The sequence below is a fragment of the Lynx rufus genome, unplaced genomic scaffold (assembly GCF_022079265.1).
Source record: "Lynx rufus isolate CCGP_SWC_20201006 ecotype Redwood Valley unplaced genomic scaffold, mLynRuf1.p SCAF_14, whole genome shotgun sequence".
Taxonomy (NCBI): domain Eukaryota; kingdom Metazoa; phylum Chordata; class Mammalia; order Carnivora; family Felidae; genus Lynx; species Lynx rufus.
Genome location: NW_025814828.1, coordinates 11,861,668 through 11,883,726, shown reverse-complemented (window position 1 = coordinate 11,883,726; position 22,059 = coordinate 11,861,668). Strand labels below are relative to the sequence as shown.

Below are 22,059 nucleotides of genomic sequence, written 5' to 3'. Positions count from 1 at the left end.
GAACGTGAGCGGGGGAGGGGCAGAGAGTGAGAGGGAGACACAGAATCTGAAACAGGTTCCAGACTGTGCTGACAGCTCAGAGCCCGATGCGGGGCTCGAACTCACAAATGTGAGATCGTGACCTGAGACGAAGTCAGACACTTAATCGACTAAGCCACCCAGGCACCCTGTAAAGCTAGTGACTTTTTTTTTTTTTTTAATTTTTTTTTTCAACGTTTATTTATTTTTGGGACAGAGAGAGACAGAGCATGAACGGGGGAGGGGCAGAGAGAGAGGGAGACACAGAATCGGAAACAGGCTCCAGGCTCCGAGCCATCAGCCCAGAGCCTGACGCGGGGCTCGAACTCCCGGACCGCGAGATCGTGACCTGGCTGAAGTCGGACGCTTAACCGACTGCGCCACCCAGGCGCCCCAAGCTAGTGACTTTTTAATTGTGGAAACGCTATGGACATTTCTCCTAAAGACAAAATAACTACAGCCCTAAGAATTGAAAAAGAAACAGTAAAAATATCTTCACTTTGCATAAGATACAGTTGTATGCCTGGAAAAGCCAAGAGAATCAATCATCGAACCAACTCAAATGAAAGGAATTCAGGAGAGCAGTACATAAAATTAACGTACAAAATCAATCGCCTTCATGTACAAAGACAGGAACCAGTCAGAAGACACAACGGAAGAAACACTCCACTTATAACAGCAACAACACCAAAATAAAATACAGACAAAAATGTACCCCCCCAAATGAGGAAAACTTTAAACACTGCTGAAAAACACAAATGTAGACCTGAGCACATAGAAAAATGTTGCTTGCTCTTGAAGAGGAGAAATCAGTATCACGGAGATGTCAAATTTCCCTAGTTAAAAACATAAACTGAATACCATCTCCTCCAAAATATGAACAAGCGTGTTTCAAGCTGGACAAATTCATTCTCTAGTTCATAGAGTTTCAAAGTGTGGAAAAAGAACACCTGAAACTAATGTAGCTAGTGTGCGGTAGCTACACTGGAATTAAAGTTAAAAAAATTAAAAAATTAAACGAAATTTAAAAGCTATGCAAAAATAGCTAGGAAAGGTATTTAAAAAGATCAGCAATGACAGCGTGCTAGCCTACCTAGAAGTAAAACGTATTATAAAGTCTCTATAATTAAAACAATGCGGTGGTAGCACATGAATAGAGACCGGAGAACAGAAGAGAAAGTCCCCAAATAACCCCAAATACATACAGAGATTTCCTATGTTAGGGGATATTTGGACACGATTAGATGGTCTTATCCCTGGGATGACACGGTCCTGTAATAAATGGTGTGCAGCAAGCAGGTGGTCATTTTGAAAACAAGATCTTTGGAGCCATACTTTATACCATACACCGTAACAAACACCAACTAGATCAGGGATCCAATTGTAAAAAAATGAAACCACAAAATACTAGAGGAAAATCTGAGTGAATGCCATTATGACCAGGGTGTGGGGAAACCTATGTAACTTTAACTCAGTTTCCAGAAGCAAGAAAAGCAAATACTGACACAATTAACTGTGTTTAAAGAAAAAAAAGTTTGCATGACAAAACCACCATAAATTAAATCAAAAGGTAAGTGACAGAGTGGGAGAAAACATTTACAACTATCACAGATGAAGTACTCATCTCTTTCATTTATAAAGCGGTCTTTAAAATCAAGATGAGGGAAACTAAAAGCTTAACAGAACAAAGGGAAAAGATAGGACATAATTCTCAGAAAGATATACCAATGCCTTTAAAAACGTACCTCCCTTGTAATGAAAGATGTAAATCTTTAAGCTGCACTAAATGCCATTTCTCCTCTATCAGATTGGCAGATCCAGAATGGTCTGTGTTGGTGAGATGGTGGGGAAATAGACACATGGATAGAGGGGTAACACCTGCGGAGGGAATTTGCTCCTTTTTTTGTAAGAAAGAAAGGGAAACACACACACACACACACACACACACACACACGTACATGCTCATTTTTGTGCAAAGAAATATGGAGAAGATAAATTGGAATCTAATGAAAATTGTGAACCTTCTTCTAAAAATTGTGAAATAAAGCATATAAAAAGTTGGGGACCAAAATGCACAAAGCGGTCACCATATGTAGAACGTTCAACTGGAAAGTGTCTGGGTGCAAACCCCTCTCCACGGACTCTGCCACAATTTATACTTTCACGGACCAACTGGGAGAAGAAGGCATTTCAGTCCTTCTCAGGGCTTCCTGTCCATCCGATGGTGTGGCCAATTCCCAGGAGCTAGAGTGGGAAGGGCCAGACAGGTTCGGGGCTTCAATTCAAAAACCCCATCTGCTAGCTCTATTCTGACCCCATCTGATCCTCTCATGCTGCCCGAGGCTCTCAACACCAAAAACACCACCTTGGGGCTGAGGGGGTGGGACAGCTTCATCCCAAATGCCATAGGGTGGAAAATCAGGAAGCGCCCATATCCCAGGAGAGAATGTTAGGCTAAGTGAGAAAATATTAGTACGTGATACTGACAGCAACTCTTCCCATCTGGGACTCTAGGCTCCAACACAAGAAATGAAGAAATCTGTGCAATTTATTCCTAGCACCAAGTATAGTGCTTGGTGCACAGGGGTTCTGTGAATACACAACAGAACAGACACTGTTCTAAGGACTTCACAATATTAACTCGTTCAATCCACGCAATAATCCTAGGAGTTAAGTGCTATTTTATAGTGAAGCACAGAGATGGTAGGAGGCTTATACAAGGTCACACAGCTATTCAACCAGACATTCCGACTCCAGAGTCCACATGCTTGACCATGACACCAATCTGCCTTTTACCAGTGAACAGATGAATAAATGAATGGATGAATACACGAATGCAGCATTTGCTCCCTCTGCCAATAGGCAGTTCCAGATAATGGCTACAAGCTATTTTTAGATTACCATTCTTAGAAGTCCCCTATTATTATGCACTCTCAAAAGTCTTCACTGGCTCTCCATTGCCTATAAAAAGCAAAACTCACACTCCTCTCCCTGTTGTTCAGTCTGCAGGATCTGACTCCGACCTATTCTTCCAACTAACTCCGATCCCTTCCAACACGGTATAGCCAAGCACGCCATGTCCTTCTGGCCGCCTCTCTCCGTGAGGAGAGACCCCACGGTGTTGTGGTTAAGAACAGGGACTCTGACGCTAACCGGCCTGCCTCTTACTAGCTATGTGACCTCGAGCAAGTCACTTAACCTCTCTGGGTCTCTGTTTCCGCTTCCCTTAGTTTTGGACGTGGTAGTGCTTACTTCATAGCGTGTTGGCTGATGAATAAATGAGTTAATATTTACGAACAGTGCTGGATAGAAGTGGTTAAATCGTTGGCACCTGCATTGCTACGTTGCTCGTTTTAAATTACAAACACTTGTGGAAAGGGCCCCGGGGCCATTGCACCTGCTCTGCGGCAGGCGTTCTCCCTCAAAAATGCCTTGCCCGGTTGGCGTCCCAGGCTGCCGCTCCGGGTGCACCTGACGCGCCTTCTTTCTGCCCCATGTGGTGCACTTGCCTCGTGCCAGCAGCTGTACATGATCTGGTAGATGGTGTCCGACGCCAGTTGGGGACGGTAGAGTCTGTGGCCCTGGGAGACCTTCACGACCACCTGGGAGTTGTCATACAAGTCGTAGGGCTGCTTCCCCAGGCTGAACACTTCCCACATCAGGATCCCTGCATCGCACGAAGGGCGACCAGCGGACAAAAAGGAAAGAGGGCCGATGTCAGAAGGTACAGTTTGCCGAACGGGCCTCACACACCGGGTCAGGAGGGCCACAGGTCAGAGCGAGGGATCCCTGGGAAACGGGACAGGGTATGGAGGGTGGGACTGTGCCATCACTTCTGGAGCCCAAGGTGCCTTCTCCGGGTTCCCTGAGACCCAGGAGCCTGTTCTTGCCGGTAAACGGGTCAATGGCAAGGGCAGCTGCAGCGGGAGTTACTCGGGCCAGGATTCTGGGACCGCTTCAGGGAGGTGGCTGGGGTCTCCTCGTCCCCTCCTCACCGTGACAACACCCCTCTCCCTGCCCGCTCCAACCAGAAGGAGCGATCGAAGTCCCCGCCCTCTCTCTCTGCCTTGGCAGTTGTGTGCGACGGTTTCATTGTGCAAATTACCTTCCCGTGGAAATTCACAGGTAAACTCAGGGACAAAATTCCTCCTTTTTGCCTTGATGGTTCCTAAGATTTTGGGGGTCAGGTGTCCTTTTAAGAATCTGATAAAAACCATTGGTTCTCTCTTGGGAAGGTGAGTGCACAGCATTCTTGTGTTCAGTTTCTGGGTGTCCACATTGTACTGAAGCCCATCCAAGGGCATTGCAGACCCCAGATTAAAACACCGGGTTCTGGTCATGGTGTTTCAGGGTGGCGTTTGGGTCCGTTAGATGTGGCCTGTGGGGCTCAATTCTGCCATTTATAGGCCAGGCAAGTTTCTTAACCATTCTCAGATCAGGTTCCCTGTCTATAATATGTGGGTATTTGTACATCACAGAGTTGCCGTAAGCATGACATAGGATAAAAAATGCAGAGCACAGGGGCGCCTGGGTGACTCAGTCGGTTGGGCATCCGACTTCGGCTCAGGTCATGATCTCACAGTCTGTGAGTTCGAGCCCCGCTTCCGGCTCTGTGCTGACAGCTCAGAGCCTGGAGCCTGCTTCATATTCTGTGTCTCCCTCTCTCTCTGCCCCTCCCCTGCTCAGGCTCTGTCTCTCTCTGTCTCAAAAATAAACAAAAACATTCAAAAAAAAATTTTTTTAAATAAGTAAATGCAGAGCACATAGAGTGCACCAGGATGCTTTAAATGCTCTCTGAATGGTGGCCAGGGTGCTGTCGCCCCGATCAAACCAGAGAATTTCAGCAGCCAGCCAGCTTCAAAACCTTGGCAAGCCCAAAATACAGAAGAAGGAAGAAAATTATTCTAGAACCGTAACCACAGTACCAACTTCAAAGTTTCTTTCACTTTTAGGGCTATGGATTTTATGTAGAATGTTTACAATAAGGCAATGTCACAAGTTGCCGTGGCTGTTATTTTTTTTAACTAACCTTCTAACACAACCATCCAAAAGTGTACTGCTCTTGACAGTTCTGTCTTTGGGAGGCTAGTCACTTATCCCAAAAATAATACCGTTGCTTCAAATATCTGTGGGACCCCTTCTTTGGGAATTGCTTTCAGAGGCCCTGGTTCATTTTGAATATCCTCACTGGGGGCAAATTACTTAAGAAGGGATTTAGTTTTGGGAAACAGCCAGAAAATATCTGGAGCCAACTTGTATTGCACAGGGTGAATCATCAGCTGTAATTACTGAGTAAGGATACTGATTTTTAAAAGCATCTTTCATAAGGCATATCGACACAAAGAGATTGAAACTAATTTTCACAAGGTAGTCAGCCCCAAAGGATATCAAGTATTCACCAAAACACTATCTTTGTGGTTTTTCTTTTTTCTGTGTACATTGGATTATTTTTTTTAAGTGAACGATACTACTTTTACAAAAGTAATAGTTATTTTAAAAATTTGTGGCACATGGAAAAATAAACGGCTAATGAAATTTTCTGTTATTCATGCGGTCTTTTGGATGTCATATAAAAAGTCAGATTATGCCTATGGACTGAGCCAGACATGAAACAGGGCTCAGTTGCATTTAATACACCCATAAATAACTTTATGATCGTTTGGATTATTTATCCTGGATCCATCTGACAATAATTGTAAACGGGCCTGACACTCCCAACAAGGCGGAAAGATACCAGAAAATCTACCAAATCACAACTTAAGAACTGTTTCAGTTTTCTAATTACCTTTACTAAATTTCAGTATAGATCTTTTACTAAAATAAGGGTCAGCAAATCTTTTCTGTCAAGGGTCACAGAGCAAGGACAAACCCAGAGACAATAGGGGAACCGATGGGCGTGGCTTGCTCCGGTGAAGTCCATCTACGGAAACAGGCCGCCAGATTTGGTCCTGGGCTGTGGTTTGCTGACCCTCGATCTAAGGATGAATTTTAACGAGGGCCCTAGTTGAAATTAGCAAAGGCCAAAGAAAGCACCGAGTCGTGTTTGGTGTTTGCCCCGCGCATGCCCAAAGAGTAGGCGGATGCAGAAGGGAACGGCCGGCATGGCCGCTTTCACGCGGCAAGTCGATGGCTACGTTTCAAGCCCTTCCACGTTTTGGACTCCATGCAAACCTGGTTTTAGTTTTCAATGGCTCCTCTTTAAGAACTGCTAGAAATCTTCAGTGGAAGAGCTTTTATCCCCTATGATTTGATACAAAGGTGCTAGCGGGATGGAGATTTTTCTACGATACGGGGCAGACATCCTGACCCCGGCCCAAGGAGAAAGGTCTCGATCACCTTCGATCTCTTGCTTATCTCAGGCCGTACAGGTAATTTCGCAAGTGCTGGGGCTTTTTGCTAAAAATGGATGTTGCTGCGCTTGCGGTTTCCTGTTGTGGAAGCCAGTTTACGAAACGGGGCTGGGGCCTGTGTGGCCACATTCTTACCGAAGGCCCACACGTCTGACTTGCTGCTGTACTTGAAGTAGTGGAACACCTCTGGGGCTGACCACTTGACCGGAAATTTTGTTCCTACGGAACTGACATACTGGTCGTCCAGAACATACCTGTTGGGGGGGGGGGGGAATCAACACAGACCTTAAGTCGCTGGGCTGTGCAAAATGAGCAGACCCCTGTTGGCTGCCATGGCCTCTGGAACAGTACAGGCTGATTAAGGTCACAGAGCCCCCACAGTCTCAGCGGAATGCCTCGGTTCTCTAGTTCTTTTGCTTCCTTCCAATGTGTAGCGTAGCTAAAGGCTGCTCATGACTTGGAAGCTTTAAAAAATTATATCTAACTTTGCAGATACCAACATCGGCATGCAAAACATTTGGTCAGTATAGAAAAATACAAAAACGTAAACGTTAAATTACTCAGAATCTCACCCCGAAGATATTGTAAATCTACCATTCAAGATACACTTTGGCTTATACTTTCCAATCTTTTGTTCTATATATAATTTGAACAAAATTGGCTTTCTGTTGTACTGAGGTTTGCTTTTTCCTTCAATGGCATATCAAGAATATTTTCCCCACGTGGTCTCATTTTCTTCTGGGGCATCGTGTTTGATGACTGAATAGTATTGCCTCTTATGGATTAACGTTGTATGGTTTAACCTTGTAAATTGCTTCTAATCTCCTGTGATAAACAATGATGGATGATAATATTCTATGGAGATATGGAGACCATAAAAATATATATTCAAGAGTATGCGCTATATAATAGTGATAAAAATAGAAGCATCCTCAACGTCCACACATCGAAGAGCAATTAAATATCATATGGTCCAGGGTCGCCTGGGGGGCTCAGTCGGTTAAGCATCTGACTCTTGATTTCAGGTCAGGTCATGATCTCACAGATCGTGAGTTTGAGCCTTGTATCTGCACTGAAGCATGAAGCCTACTTGGGATTCTCTCTCTATCCCTCTCTCTCTACCCCTCCCCTGCTCATTCTCTCTCTCTCTCTCTCTCTCTCTCACACACACACACACACACACAATAAATAGATAAACTTTAAAAATATGGTATGCTACATTAATTCAGTAAGATAGTATACAGCCATTTAAACAACAAGATATCGGGATGAGCACTGGGTGTTGTATGTAAGCCAATTTGACAATACATTATATTAAAAAAACAAAACAAAAAACACAAGATAGTTCTATATTTACCAAAAAATAAAAAAAGTGAAAAATGCCCATGGAAAATGGGGCCGTGCAAAAGCAGGTATATATAATGTAACTCCGTTAAAAAATTTTTAATTCCACTGTAGTTAACATGCAGTGTTACATTAGTTTGAGGTGTACAATATAGTGATTTAACAATTCCATGTATTACTCAGGGCTCCTCCAGATAAGCATACTCTTAATCCCCTTCATCTATTCCCGCACTGTTGTGGGAACAAACAATAAATGCACATATTTATGCAAGTGACTGGGTATACGTAGGATTAGTTATGGAAGGGCATCTATCAAACGTGTTGGCCGTAGTTACTCCTAGTGCTGAAAATGAGGTGAAGGGGTGGGGGACAGATTCTACTTCTCCCTTTCGCCACTGTTGCCCTATTTCTTACAATAAGCATATATTATTTATATAACTAATAGAGGGGAGCCCTCTATGTTTGCCTAGAAAAAAGCAAATGAATAATGACTCTTAACAAAAAAGGAAAAGAAAAGTTATGGAAGCTGAAATTTTGGATATACTTTACGGGAAAACTGTACACATCAAAGGTGTGTTAGAGATGTGTATTGTAATTTAAAATGTCAGGAAAAGCTGGTTTTGAAAATCATTCTTGGAAATATTAATGATGTTAATGTTTATATCACGTTAGTAATATATTTAACATATGAGTATATTAGTAGAATAGAATAGAGATATTAATAGTAGTAACAAATAACACTTTCATAGGATTACACAAAACACCTTCCATACTTCCTTCCTCAGGCCCCCTCAGCTTCTCTAGACACCACAAGGCATCCAGAAACTGCTGGCACTGGGTTCCACCCGCGGCTTAGACCTTCCTTTGGATCATCAGGACCAAGGTAAGGCACAGGCTTCTGAGCTAGAAGGAACTTGACGGTATGTTCCCCAGATGCTGCCATAATGGCCAATTCTCCCGCCTTGAGAACAAGGTGGGGATCAGTCCCCCTGTCCTGGGAGCTTCTCCCCGCCCGATGAGGCTGCGAGCTCAAGAGAGCTACACATTTGGGGTATCGGTGTAGGAGACTCAGCATGTGGGTGGTTGGAGTGTTGGTAAGGGGTACACAGCCCAAGGGACACCTTGACAATGTTGAGGGTCCCAGAAAAGGAGCACTTCCTAATATTGAATTGTAGGGAAGACTTAAAAACAGATCCTCCTGGGGCGCCTGGCTGGCTCAGTTGGTAGAGCACATGACTCTTGATCTTGGGTTCGTGAGTTTGAGCCTCACATTATGGGTAGAGATGACTAAAAAAAAAAAAAAACAACTTTGAAACAAAACTCAGATGGTCCTATGGTGTTTCAGGGCTATGTCTGCTAAATATAAAGCTAGCCTTGGTGAACTCTGCAGACCTCCTTGAAATTGTATTCCTCCTCAGAATTATGTGAGTTTATGTCGAATTGACACAACTTTATAGCTGTATTTTGTCTCAGTTTTGAAATCTACTTGCTCTCGGGACTAAGATGACCATTTTGAGGGCAGGTACTATCCCATTTATGTGAGTATCTCCTACAAGGCCTTGGCATTTAGCAGGCACTCAATAAACGCTCGCTGAATGGAAAGGCCAACATGTACATATTCGTTTCCTATGTAAACCCATGAAACTGGCTCTGAGGCTCACGTAGTCTGAAGATTCAGAATAAAGAAAATGGAAGACTCTTTTAAACTGCTATCATAAGATAATTAATTCCAAAATGAACTCATGGCACTTCCTCAACATAAAAAGCTTCTGCACAGGGAAGGAAACAACAAAATGGAAAGGCAACCTATGGAATGGGAGAAGATATTTGCAAATGACATATTGGATAAAGGGTTAGAATCCAAAATCTATAAAGAACTTATCAAACTCGACATCAAAAACTAATAAGAATCCAGTTTTAAAAAATGGGCAGAAGACACGAATAGACATTTTCCAAAGAGGACATCCAGATGGCTAAAACAGACACATGAAAAGATGCCCAACATCACTTATCGTCAGGGAAATACAAATCAAAACTACAACGAGATATCACCTCACACCAGTCAGAACGGGTAAAATTAACACAGGAAACAATGGGTATTGGCAAAGATGCAGAGAAAGGGAAACCCTCTTGCACCTTTGGTAGGAATGCAAACTGGTGTAGCCACGGTGGAAAACAGTATGGATGTTCCTCGAGAAGTTAAAAAAAAATAGAACTACCCTATGACCCAGTCAGTGATTGCACTGCTAGGTATTTACCCAAAGGATACAAAAATGATGATTCGAAGGGGCTCAGGCACCCTGATGTTTCTAGCAACACTGTCCACAATAGCCAAACTGTGGAAAGAGCCCAAATGGCCATCAATTGATGAATGGATACAGAGGATGTGGTATACATACACAATGGAATGTTACGCGGCCATGAAAAAGAATGAAATCTTGCCACTTGCCACGACAGGGATGGAACTAGAGGGTATCATGTTAAGCGAAATAAGTCAGTCAGACAAAGACAGGCACCATATGGTTTCACTCATATGTGGAATTTAAAAAACAAATAGATGAACATATGGGAAGGAAAAAAAAAGAGGGAAGCAAACCATAAGAGACTCCTAACTACAGAAAACAAACAGGGTTTTTGGAGGGGAGGTGGGTGGGGGCATGGGCTAAATGGGTGATGGGGATTAAGGGGGACGCTTGTGATGAGCACGGGTTTTGTATGTAAGTGATGAATCACCAAATTCTACACCTGAAACCAATTTTACCACATATATTAACTAGAATTTAAATAGAAACTTGAAGAAAAAAAAGTAATTTATCTAAATCATAAAGTGGTGATAGAATGCCAACCAAATCTCAGAGTCTACTTTCGTGCCTTACTTGGTAATACAGAAAATTTAATGACACGCCAACAAAAATTTTCCTGGTGTTAATGCTATGCCTGTTTTGGTTTTTAAAAAATTTTTAAATGTTTGTTTATTTTTTTTTAATTTTTTTTAACGTTTATTTTTGAGACAGAGAGAGACAGAGCATGAACGGGGGAGGGTCAGAGAGAGGGAGACACAGAATCCGAAACAGGCTCCAGGCTCTGAGCTGTCAGCACAGAGCCTGACGCGGGGCTTGAACTCACGGACCGCGAGATCATGACCTGAGCCGAAATCGGCCGCTTAACTGACTGAGCCACCCAGGCACCCCAAATGTTTGTTTATTTTTGAGAGGGAGATAGAGTATGAGCAGAAGAGGGGCAGAGACAGGGAGACACAGAATCTGAAGCAGGCTCTAGGCTCCGAGCTGTCGGCACAGAGCCTGACGTGGGCCTTGAACTCATGAACCTTGAGATCATGACCTGAGCTGAAGGTGGATGCTTAACCAACTGAGCCACCCAGGCGCCCCTATGCTTTGCCAATTTGAATGAATATTAAGAGAAAATCAGAAAGGCCTAAAGGAGCTTTGATTGAGTTAAAAAATATATACATAATATATGCATGTATACATGTATATACATCCCAATAATCTGGCTATTCCATGTTATACTAGAATATTTAGGACCTTTCATGGAATTTTTTTAGAAGTTAAAAAATATTAGAGTTTTGAAAGAATGAAAAGGGACTTTGGGTAATTTCTGAAGAACAACTATATCTTCCTAGTGAAGAAATGAGGTGAGACATGTTTCATAGGTGGTCAGAGGCAGTATGGGGAAGAGATCCAGGTTTCTAACCCCCCAATTCAGAGCACGTTCCATATCACCGCAATGCCTTCAATTCTGACGGCATTTAGGTGTGAATGGAGACCCCTCTTTCATTGCTTGCCCCTTTGGAACTGGCTTACCTCGTCATCCCAAAGTCAGACACTTTCACGGAGAGATCACTGTCTACCAAGCAGTTCCGAGCCGCCTTTGGAGAAAACACAAAATTACCAAACGGTTAAAGTGGCCAAGAATCTCCCGACATCAGGATCCAACACTTTCCTTCTCTTTAGCAGAGTTCTCACCCAATCTAAGATTGCCTATCAAAACCCCAAATGTTGAGACTCTGTCTTTGTGTCCTTGGCAATTTTTCAAAACGAAAATGTGCGCCCCTAAGTATTTTCACGCAAGCAGCCATCCTTGTCAAACGGCATGAAAGGTATCACACGTCAAACGCAGAACCGCAGCTCGTCCGCGAGAAGGGAAAAATTATTTCTAGGGGTTCCTTCTCCACCACAGGGGTACCATGCATCAACAGGCGCTTTGAAGGCGTAGATGCTGTACCGGCCTAGTGTGCGTGGCGGGTTTGCTGTTCAGAGCAAGCGGAGCTCTAAAGATAAATACCAGTGCCTACCAAGCAAAATGTCCCCCAACCCACCCTGACCCAAAGACACACACAGATTTCACTTCCTTCTGGTTTTGTATTTCTCAGTTATGGTCTTAATTGACTGCTTTGGCCCTGAGCCCTCCCTGGAGTAAAGGTCAACTTGGATTTAATTGGTTCGGAGAAACACGAAATTGACCAAACTCTTTCCTTTGTATCCATCTTCCTCCACACCACCACACAGCTACATAAATCCTGATGGCTTCTTTTAGTCTTTCTGTACTGCAAATATTTTATTTAGAAATCGTGGCTTTTATTACAAAAGCGTCATGTGCTTGAGCAAGTCACAGGTGAGCCAAGTGAAGGTGAGGATGCCCTCCTTGTCACCCTTCCCAATGGCCCCATCGCTGGAGGCGGGGGACCGTGGATTGCTTTCTTTCTCTGAGCGTCCAGTGGCTCTGCTTACCAAGTCCCTGTGTATGAACTGGTGGCTCTCCAAGAAGGCCATGCCTTCACACACATCATAGCACATTTCTAAGAGCTGAGAGGTTTCAAGTCCTTTTCCGTGACTCTTCAGGTAATTAAGCAGGCAGCCATTAGTTATATATTCAGTCACTATGTATATAGGGTATCGCTTTGAACACACTCCGTAGAATTTCACCAGCTTGGGGTGGCTGAGTTTCCTGGAAACAACAGATTTTCAAAAGTTCAGTACTGAATTTCCACACTCCATGTTGCAGATGTCCTGGAAAAGAATCCCTCTCAGGTTTTTGCTTGTTTTAATGTCTCCCCTTCTACTTGAACAGAGAAAGAGAGGGAAACGTTTTGGATTTTGTTCTGGGAGCATTAGCCTTTGAAGGCAAGGAAAAAAGCCACCTCCTGTTGGATCTTGACAACCCCAACAGCAATTTAGCGGTTGTGGGAGCTGTGCTCGCCTTTCTTACAGAGAATCAGGGAAGCAATGGCCTGCTGTGCCAGATATCCCATTTGGTCTCCTGGCATCCGGAGACTTCCATGGCTGATTTGGAGAAAGCTCCACACTGTAACGGCCATCGCTTCCAGTTCAAAGCATCTAACTTTCTAAGTTTTGAAGTCCAAACCTTTCATTCTAAAAAAAAATTATAGCAGAACATGAAGGGTGTAGGAGAAAGGAAAATAGTTGCCATGTTAGGGAAGTGTGATTAGGCATGATTTTTTCTTTCTTTTTCAAAAAAATCCATTTTATATTGTCATTACATTATCTTTCAATAATCAATTTAGAAAATAGTAACTACATGACATAGCCCTTCTGGCAGGTCATGACAGATGGATAACCTGCTGTTATGGTGTTCATCCCCTTGTCCATGTGATTGATCAGTTTGCAGGCTGATTCCTTAATGTTCACGTGCGTAAAGTAAATCTAATGTCGATTTTAGAATTTTTAAGTAAATAAGCATTTATTAAGTAGTTATTTTCTTCCTTCTTTTTTTATGTTTATTTATTTTTGAGAGACAGAGAGTGAGCGGGGGGAGGGACAGTGAGACAGGGAGACACAGAATCCGAAGCAGGCTCCAGGCTCTGAGCTGTCGGCACAGAGCCCGACGTGGGGCCCGAACCCACGAACCGTGAGGTCATGACCTGAGCCAAAGTCAGACGCCTAACCGACTGAGCCACCCAGGTGCCCCTATTTTCTTCCTTCTTAGCATAACTATAGGGACATGCCTTTGGAGGTTATTCAAGGTCATGAGCTTGGATATGCCTCTTTCAGCTATTTTAGACAATGGCATGGAACCCGGTATTGCTTCCTTCAAACAGAAGGCTAGTGGTGGGACACAAGTCCATCGCCCAATAAAAGCTGTTCCTGGAGCAAATTCAGTCACTGACCATGGGGCATGTGGTGGGAACACCATGTCAACTGATACTGCCCACATGACAGGCCTCAATTTGACCATCACATCTGGGATATAACATTTTCCCTTTAGGATACAGTTTGATTTCCTTCTTTGTGACCAGGTGATTTGTCGATGGCTTTTTATGATTCTGTGTGATGACCAGCCGTCTAATTGCAAAAAAAATATGTTTAAATGGATACCATGACACAGGGTTTGCACCATGAGCCTAGGGGAGTTTCCGCTAGATTTTTCTTTGCTACAAAAGGAGGACACTGAGGGCCTCCTCCCCAGTTTTGAGGGTACAGCTGCCAAAAGCAGGATAGGCTACATAATTTGTAGGGACCAGTACAAAACGAAAATGCAGGGACCCTTACTTAAGAATGATGAAGAATTTCAAGATGGTGACCTCACAGCAGGAAGCCAAGTGCAGAGCCCTTCTAAGTGGGCCCCCCCACCCCAGGCCATGCAGGCTGCATGCCCGTGAAGCCAGCCCTGGGCAGAGGCTTGTGTGCACATACTATTTCTGCTTCCAAACCATCTTGCATTTGTGGTCAAAGTGGTTGTTCTGACTCTCCTGGTGCCTTTGGTCTTCATGAAAGAATGACTAAGGAAATGGACTCTGGAATGTCTGCCTGGGTTTGCATCTCTGCTTTGCCACTTTGACCAGCTTGGGGACCTTGGGCCCATTATTTAACATTTCTGTGCGTCAGTTTCCTAGAAAACAAAGACAACAACGGTACATCCGTGGACAACAATGGTACATCCGTCCTAGGCTTCTTACGAGGATTGAATACATTAAGATTTATAAAGTGCTCAAGGAAATGCCTGTAAATACCATGCAAGTGTTGAAGTAAAAAAATTTAAAAGTGTTATTACTCTGCAGCAGGCCAGGATTTGTGATTTTGACTATCTTTGACCAAAATCCTGCTGTGACATTGTTTGTGTTGATCCGTTCCCTAAAGGCAGGATGACCAGCTGTCCCGCTTTGCCTGGGACTAAAGGGTTTCCTGGATCACAGGGCTTTCAGGGCTAAAGCAGGAAAGTCTCGGGCAAACCCGGATGGTTGGTTCCTTTTCAAAGTCTGGTTCGCCATGTTTACAAGAAGAGGTAGAATCATTAAAATAATTCTTCGTATTTACATTGATAAGAGAGAGAGAGAAGGGAGGAAGGGAGGGAGAGAGAGAGAGAAAGCGAGCTTAGAAAGAAAAAAAACCCCCACATCTGCATTGTGGACTGTTTTGGGAGCCAAGGCCCATTAGGAAGGTATCTTCATTTACCAGATGAGGAAAGAAGTAGGGCGAGAAAGCAGTTTTGTCAAACTGTACTGAAGGTACCAGAAAGGAAAAGGATATTGCCCGTAGGGCGTTAGTTTTCAGTATTGCTTTAGCCCTGGCCACTAGAGGCTCCTACCCTTGGGCTTGTGCTTTACAGGGCCCCATTCTGTTCCTTATCCCACCATGCACCTCCCCAAAGGACAAGGAAGCTCAGAACCCATGCTTCCCTTTTTCTCGATCACCCTTGGGGTACCGAGACTCTGGAATCCCCCATCCACATAGTCCTGAGGCCTCTTCCAGGACCTGTGTAGACTCTTCCTGGGCCAGTCATGCTAAGAGTGAACCATGCTATTGGTGTGCCTTACCCCTAACCAAGATCATTCGCTGATGGATAGTTGTTTGTGGGAGACACAGAGGGAGCCCGGATGTACTGAATGCTATGTCTACACGTAAGTACTGAGTACAGTGCAGGACAGAGCTGGGGGTGGGAGGAGAAAGGAGAGGGGTAGAGTTGGGAGCAGTGGTATGGGCCAGAGGCTAGTTTCTCTAAAGAGTCTTGAGAATTCTAAACTTGAATATGGCCTCTCAGATTGTTATGAAGGTATACTGGTCAGAGGAGCATAGAACCGATTTCATTTAAAGGTGCGTCAGCTTGATTTATAACTTCTAAATATACCTATGATGTGTGGAGTCTTGCTCGAGGCCTTGCAAATGTTAGGGACAGACCTGTTAGCATGAATGTCCTCCCATGGTAAGGGCCAAACTGCCATTCCTCAGAAGAAACTTACATCATGGTCTGGGCCTCCTGGAAGAATTCATCTTCTGACATGGAGCCCTCCTTGATCATCTTAATGGCAACGTCATACTGTCCCTTCCATTTGCCCAGGTGGACCACTCCAAACTGACCACTTCCTAGTTCCTTCAGGAGGGCAATCTCTTCTCTTTTCAGTTCCCATATTCCTAGTAAGGCAAGACAGACACTCTTTAGGATGAAAGTAGAAGGCCTTGGGGCTGACAGCTTCCCAAGTGGTTTCTTCTCCAACGAGTTTCACATTGGCAACATAGAACAGTAAGACTTTTTAAGTTGATCACTTAAAAAAAAAAAACCCTTCGAGGTGTGGTCTTATGACCTATGAGACCATACGATAATGCCACCAGGACAATACTGTTCATGAAGCAGCTACAGTTATTGACAAAAAGGCTTAGAACACTTTGCCAACTGGAGGCATCTTGGAAACACCCAGTGTCAAAACGTGCTCGATGCTCTTAGCTTGGTAAAAAATATCATTACATTCTCTTATAAGGCAAACTAAACTGTGATGTGGGTGGATGTCCTTATCCTTAAATACACAAGGTTGAACACTGGCTCCCCTGAACGGGCCCAGAATCCCAGAAGAAGAAAGGACAGGTGATGGGGTTCTAGAGGCTGGTGATTGGGTCTAATAACAGGACAACTTTGACAGTCTTTTTGGTAAGGCTGAGGAGATTACAGAGTTAGTTCCAGAGTACAGAAAAGTTGTGGGGTTTTTGTTTTTGTTTTTTTTCTGGAAAATGGTCAAACATATTAGAACTGTAGCCCTCCCTGGCACAACCTGAACACAGACCTCCTTCTGGCCTTCCTTCTTTTCTTTTTAGTAAATACGTATATACTTTTTTAACCAGAAATGGTAGGAAATGGAGTTTAAGAGCTCAAGTGTGTGTCCATACCACTTCCCAAGGACACGGAGATGGGAACCTTGTTGGCCTTCGTCGACACAGGGTGGCGGAGTCGTGTGATCATGCCTGCAATGGAATCAGCACGGTATCATCACATCACATCACATCACATCACATCACATCACATCCCATCCCATCCCATCCCATCCCATCCCATCCCATCCCATCCCATCACACCAGTTCACACCAGTTCACACCTCTGCTCGTGCTCTCTCCAGAGTAGCTGGAAAAGCACAGAGTTCAGGATGTCATGATGGAGAGGGAGGATCCATTCTGACCATATTCATCCTGCATTGGATTGATTTGCTTGACTCGACTAAGTAGCTCAATGTAAAAGCAAAAATTAAAAGAGTAAAACAACTTTAGGTAATTTTTAAAAATCCCATAGAGTTGGTTCCTTGATGGGATCTTCCATTTAAAAAAAATTTCCCATTTTTACTCTGCTTTTTATAGTCCTATATTTAAATACATGTACACGTGGCACGTGTATTTGGTTTACAAACTCCAAACAGTACAGAAGGGCACAAAATAAAAAGCAAACCACTTGATTTTTAAAAATGGAACCTATTACTAAGTTGCATAAAATGGTCAAGTCATTTTAATTGCTTACATCAAGCAATGAGAAAGCTGGGTTAAAATAATCACAGTATTTATAGTGTTTTGAAAGAACTCATTCAAAAAAATGTTTCTTGCTTAAATGTGTGATATTTTCCAAGTCCTGGGAGCTGTCACAGATGTCCTTTACCTCTCCTTCCTTTTTCTACATATTTATTTACTTTTTATAAATAAAATATTTATTTATTTTATTTATTCGGAGTGTGTGGTCTCCGAATGTTTTAAGTCCCAAACCTTTAATCGGCAAAAAGATGAGCGCACTCCTGCAAAATATGTACATACAATGGCTGCTGTGTTGACACATGATGTGATTCACAAAATACACTCACGATAGAAAACTTAAGAGAATGAGATTCTTAGAAATATCTAAAGAAACATTTTAATGTTTTCTTTCTATACCCTGTGGAGTTTCTTGTGCATCTTCTGGAGTGAAATCGTTCTACTTGGAGATGTCTGTTCATACAATACCTTTTCCAAAGGGTACTTTCTAGGTGTTAGAGGTTAAATATACAGTCGAGGAAAGTGGGACAAAGGAAAAATACAAGAGCCAAAATCAAAGCCAGGAGTAAGGCTGGGTCACCTACACGCAAGTAATCTAGTCAGACTTGCACACATTTGACGCTGAGCCCACAGCTTATTTTTACTCACTGTTGGAAGTACATCCAGTCACTGCCCATAAGTGGCACTAGTCGAGAAAAGACAGTTAGAGGAGACTTCCTTTGTTTTTAGTTTCTTTTTTGCTAAGCTTATTGAGATGTTGTCGGCATACGTAACTTTAAGGTATGCAACATGATGATCTGACGTGTGTATATACTGTGAAACGATTACCCCTCAGGGTGAGTTAACACTGCCACTAGAAGGGATTTCTATACATATACTCGCTGGTCGATTAGCCAAAATCTAAAAAGTAATAGTACCCAGTGTTGGCGAGGATGAAGGAAATTACGGTTGGTGGAAGTGTACATCTCTGAAAAGCATTGGAAAGTGTCTAAATTTTGAATGTTCTTAACCATTATCTTAGACATCTCACTTCTAGGGAATTTGGCTACAGAAACACTAATACAGATACACAGAGCTATGTGTACAGGACTGTGCATTGAAACCACCAATTATAACGTGAAAATACTGTATGTATCAACATAGGTTTAGGTGAATAAATTATGGAGTGATTCTACAATAGAATCCTATGAGTGGTTAAATAGAACAAAGTGAGCTACATGTATGTGGATGGAAAGACCACTAAGACATGTAGAGTAAAGGAAGCAAACTGATTGGGGCGCCTGGGTGGCTCAGTCAGTTAAGCATCTGACTTCGGCTCAGGTCATGATCTCACAGTTTGTGAGTTCCAGCCCCATGTCGGGCTCTGTGCTGACAGCTCGGAGCCTGGAGCCTGCTTTGGATTCTGTGTCTCCCTCTCTCTCTGCCCCTCCTCCACTCATGCTCGTGCACACTCTCTCTCAAAAATAAAATTGAAACATTAAAAATTTTTTTAAAAAAGAAAGCAAGCTGAAAAGTAGTTTGTGTGGAATGATCTCACCTTTGTAAAATATAATGTGTTTACATATACATATATAATTTATTTATATATGTAATAAATAATAGGGGCACCTGGGTGGCTCAGTTGGTTAAACATCCGACTTCGGCTCAGGTCATGGTCTCACGGTTCGTGAGTTTGAGCCCCTCATCAGGCTCTGTGCTGACAACTCAGAGTCCGGAGCCTGCTTCAGATTCTGTGTCTCCCTGTCTCTCTGCCTCTCCCCTGCTTGCACTCTGTCTCTCTCTCAAAAATAAACATTAAAAAAATTTTATAATAAATGATAAGTGTTAGTATCAGCATAGAAAAAAATTCTGTCAGAATAGACAACAACTTGTCCATGGAGGTTCTCGCTCCAATGTAAATATTTTTATGTTTGAAGTTTGTAATCAACTTATTCCTATAAGCAGAACAAGACTGCAAATATTTTTGTAAAGAGAATCTCTAACTACTTTTTTTTTAATGTTATTCATTTCTGAGAGAGAGAGAGAGAGCAAGCAGAGGAGGGGCAAAGAAAAAGGGAGACACAGAATCCCAAGCAGCCTCTACACTGTCAGCACAGAGCCCAATCTCATGAACCATGAGATTCTTACCTGAGCAGAGATCAAGCATCAGATACTTAACCAACTGAGCCACCCAGGCGCCCCAAGGATCTCTACTTCTCAGTCACTCAACTCACACAACTTCATTTTTCTGGCATCTTAGAGTGTATGATGTGATATTCCAGGAAACATAGGCTAAAAATCACAGCAGGTATATGGCTTGAGAGCATTTTTGTTCCTACTTTTCATGGTTCCCGATATGATTAAGAATGTTAGGAGGATCCATAGTACCCAAGAAAATTGATATTTATCAACAAGGACCCGTAAAAGAACAACTGAAATAAATTACCTGCTGAATTGTGTTGATGATAGTGAATAAGCTTTGGAATGGAATCAAAACAGTAGTTTTCTGCCAGGTACAATTTGTTCTCAGCATTTGTGTGCACATGGTAATGCTTGACAGTTCCTTTTTTATCACTGGTAAGGAAGAAAGAATGTTAGAATGTTTTTCATTCTCAATTGAAGCTTGATTAAATCATGGTTAAATAATTACTTCAGATGGCATTTACAAATTTTGGAGAGGGAAGTCAGAGGGGAAGTCTCAGTCTTGACATCTCTTGGTTTTCTAGAGCCATCCATGACAATTGGTAATTATGCAAGAGAGCTCCTCTCTCAACTCAGTGTATCTTTTGTGCCATAGAGAATCCGTGTACTATAAAATTCCAACTTTCGGCACTGTTCCTCCCTTAGGAAGTCTAAGACTGGAAGCTTCCTTTGATGACTGAGAGCCCTGCAGGGTTTCAGGATCATTATTCTGAACACCAATTCTCTTTGAGGATAATAATGAAGATTAAAACGTGGGAGACAAGGGTGATTAGGCTGAGGGTGCTCTCATCCAGGCCTGGGCGGGAGGCTCTTTGGGAATGGAACATGCAAGATGAAATGGTAGGGGTGCCTTTACTTCCTCATATGAACTTGTACCTTTGCCACATAAAACATGTTTTTCCTTTTACTCTACCTTTGGAACACAGTGGTGAGTCAAGGCACGCTGATTTAGGCTAATCGGGAATAATATGTCTGTCTTAGGTTTTAGAGTATGGCCTAGCAGTCAAGAGTTGGGCTTTTCGTCCAGTTCTCCTGTTCGCTAGATACCTCATCTGGTTGTTATAAAGATTGGTTGTTATAAAGATTTTATATAAAGCAATTTGCACTATGCTTGGTTCATAAGAAACCGCTGATAAATTGTTGTTGCTGTAGTGCCAGCCTAGTCAAAATTGCACCCATAAAAAGGAAAAACGGTGGTTTGTTGTGGCAAATGGCCACTTTGCTCTTGGTCTCAGCGTGAAATTCATTCAAGCCCATTTATGATGTTTCGTAAACGAAGGCTTCCATATTCACTAATTTGGATTATTTCCATTTGAGTCCTCATCTGTCTGCTGTATTTTCTACCTGGCCACCTTCAGAGATAAATCTGGGGTCAAGGGTCTTGACTAGGAGGACTCCTGATGTGAAGTTCGGCTGAAACTGCAGGGCTGGCGGGTCAAGAGCTCTTAATACTGAGTGAACCAAATCTTTTCCCAGTTCCTACTGGGCTGGCTTTGGCCAGCCTCTAGGTGTGCAGCTTCCTCCATGAGATGGACCCGGAATGGCCTCCTGCATTGGAAAATGCTGTGTGACTGCTTAGGGTACATTCTGGCCTCTCAATTTGGAGATGCATACTCCATAAAAAAATGTATCAAAATAAAATTACCTCTTAATCACTTAGCTATTACCCACAAAACCCCATGTAGGTACCAAGGGTAGGTACGGTATGTGGAGACAGCCCCAAGGGAAAGGGTGATGTGATCCAACCATCAAAAGAAATGTTTTTATTAGGAATAGTTTTTCAAGCGATCCTAATCTAGATTCGGCCAGATTCTTATCTCCGAACGCTGGGGTTCTCAATGTAGACACAGGTGTATAGTCAAAAGAACACGAACTCTGCTGTCGAAGGCCTGACTTCAAGTGGGTCACGTGTTAATTTTGTGGTGCGTCTTCATGAGTGCTCTTGGAACCTCAGACCTCTCATCTGTAAAATGGCACAAAACCATTTCTTTCTCCGGTGCTTCACAGGATGATTAGAAGGAACAAAAGAGCTAGCAGCCGATGGGAAAGTGGACTGTGAATCTCTAGCAGGGGATCCCGATGTGGGTGGTGGTGACTGTGGGTGCCTTATATACTCCTTCACGAGAACAACAACTGTGATGGTAACTGCCACTCGTTTATTAAGTGCTTACTCTGTGCCAGGCACTGTTGTGCTCCAATACGTGAATTAACTCCCTTCATCCAGAGAACTTAATAGTCAGTGTTATTTTTCCCTTTTCAAACAGGGAAGCTGAGGCACGGAGGTTAAGAAACTTGCTCGGTGTCATACAGCCTTGACATGATAGAGTCAGGAGTTGGCCCCCGAGGTGCGGCTTCAAAGCAGAACTCGTAACCATGCAAAGAGGACAGCACCCCAGAAGGAAACT

General features: G+C 43.1%; 1 protein-coding gene across 5 annotated transcripts in view; it reads right to left on the bottom strand.

Annotated features, from left to right (window-relative positions):
• The window catches only part of BMX (BMX non-receptor tyrosine kinase), a 52,609-nt gene that overhangs the window by 781 nt on the left and 29,769 nt on the right, over window positions 1-22,059 (bottom strand). For 3 of the 5 annotated variants that reach the window (XM_047075927.1, XM_047075928.1, XM_047075929.1), the window contains exons 12-18: window positions 19,899-20,026; window positions 16,850-16,924; window positions 15,931-16,102; window positions 12,464-12,680; window positions 11,537-11,601; window positions 6,504-6,622; window positions 3,528-3,685 (exon numbers count right to left, since the gene is read on the bottom strand). In XM_047075927.1, coding sequence (XP_046931883.1) covers window positions 3,528-3,685; window positions 6,504-6,622; window positions 11,537-11,601; window positions 12,464-12,680; window positions 15,931-16,102; window positions 16,850-16,924; window positions 19,899-20,026 — 934 coding nt within the window. Of the gene's footprint in view, window positions 1-3,527; window positions 3,686-6,503; window positions 6,623-11,536; window positions 11,602-12,463; window positions 12,681-15,930; window positions 16,103-16,849; window positions 16,925-19,898; window positions 20,027-22,059 lie in introns of those variants that run through there. The other 2 variants (XM_047075932.1, XM_047075930.1) reach the window with 2 other exon arrangements.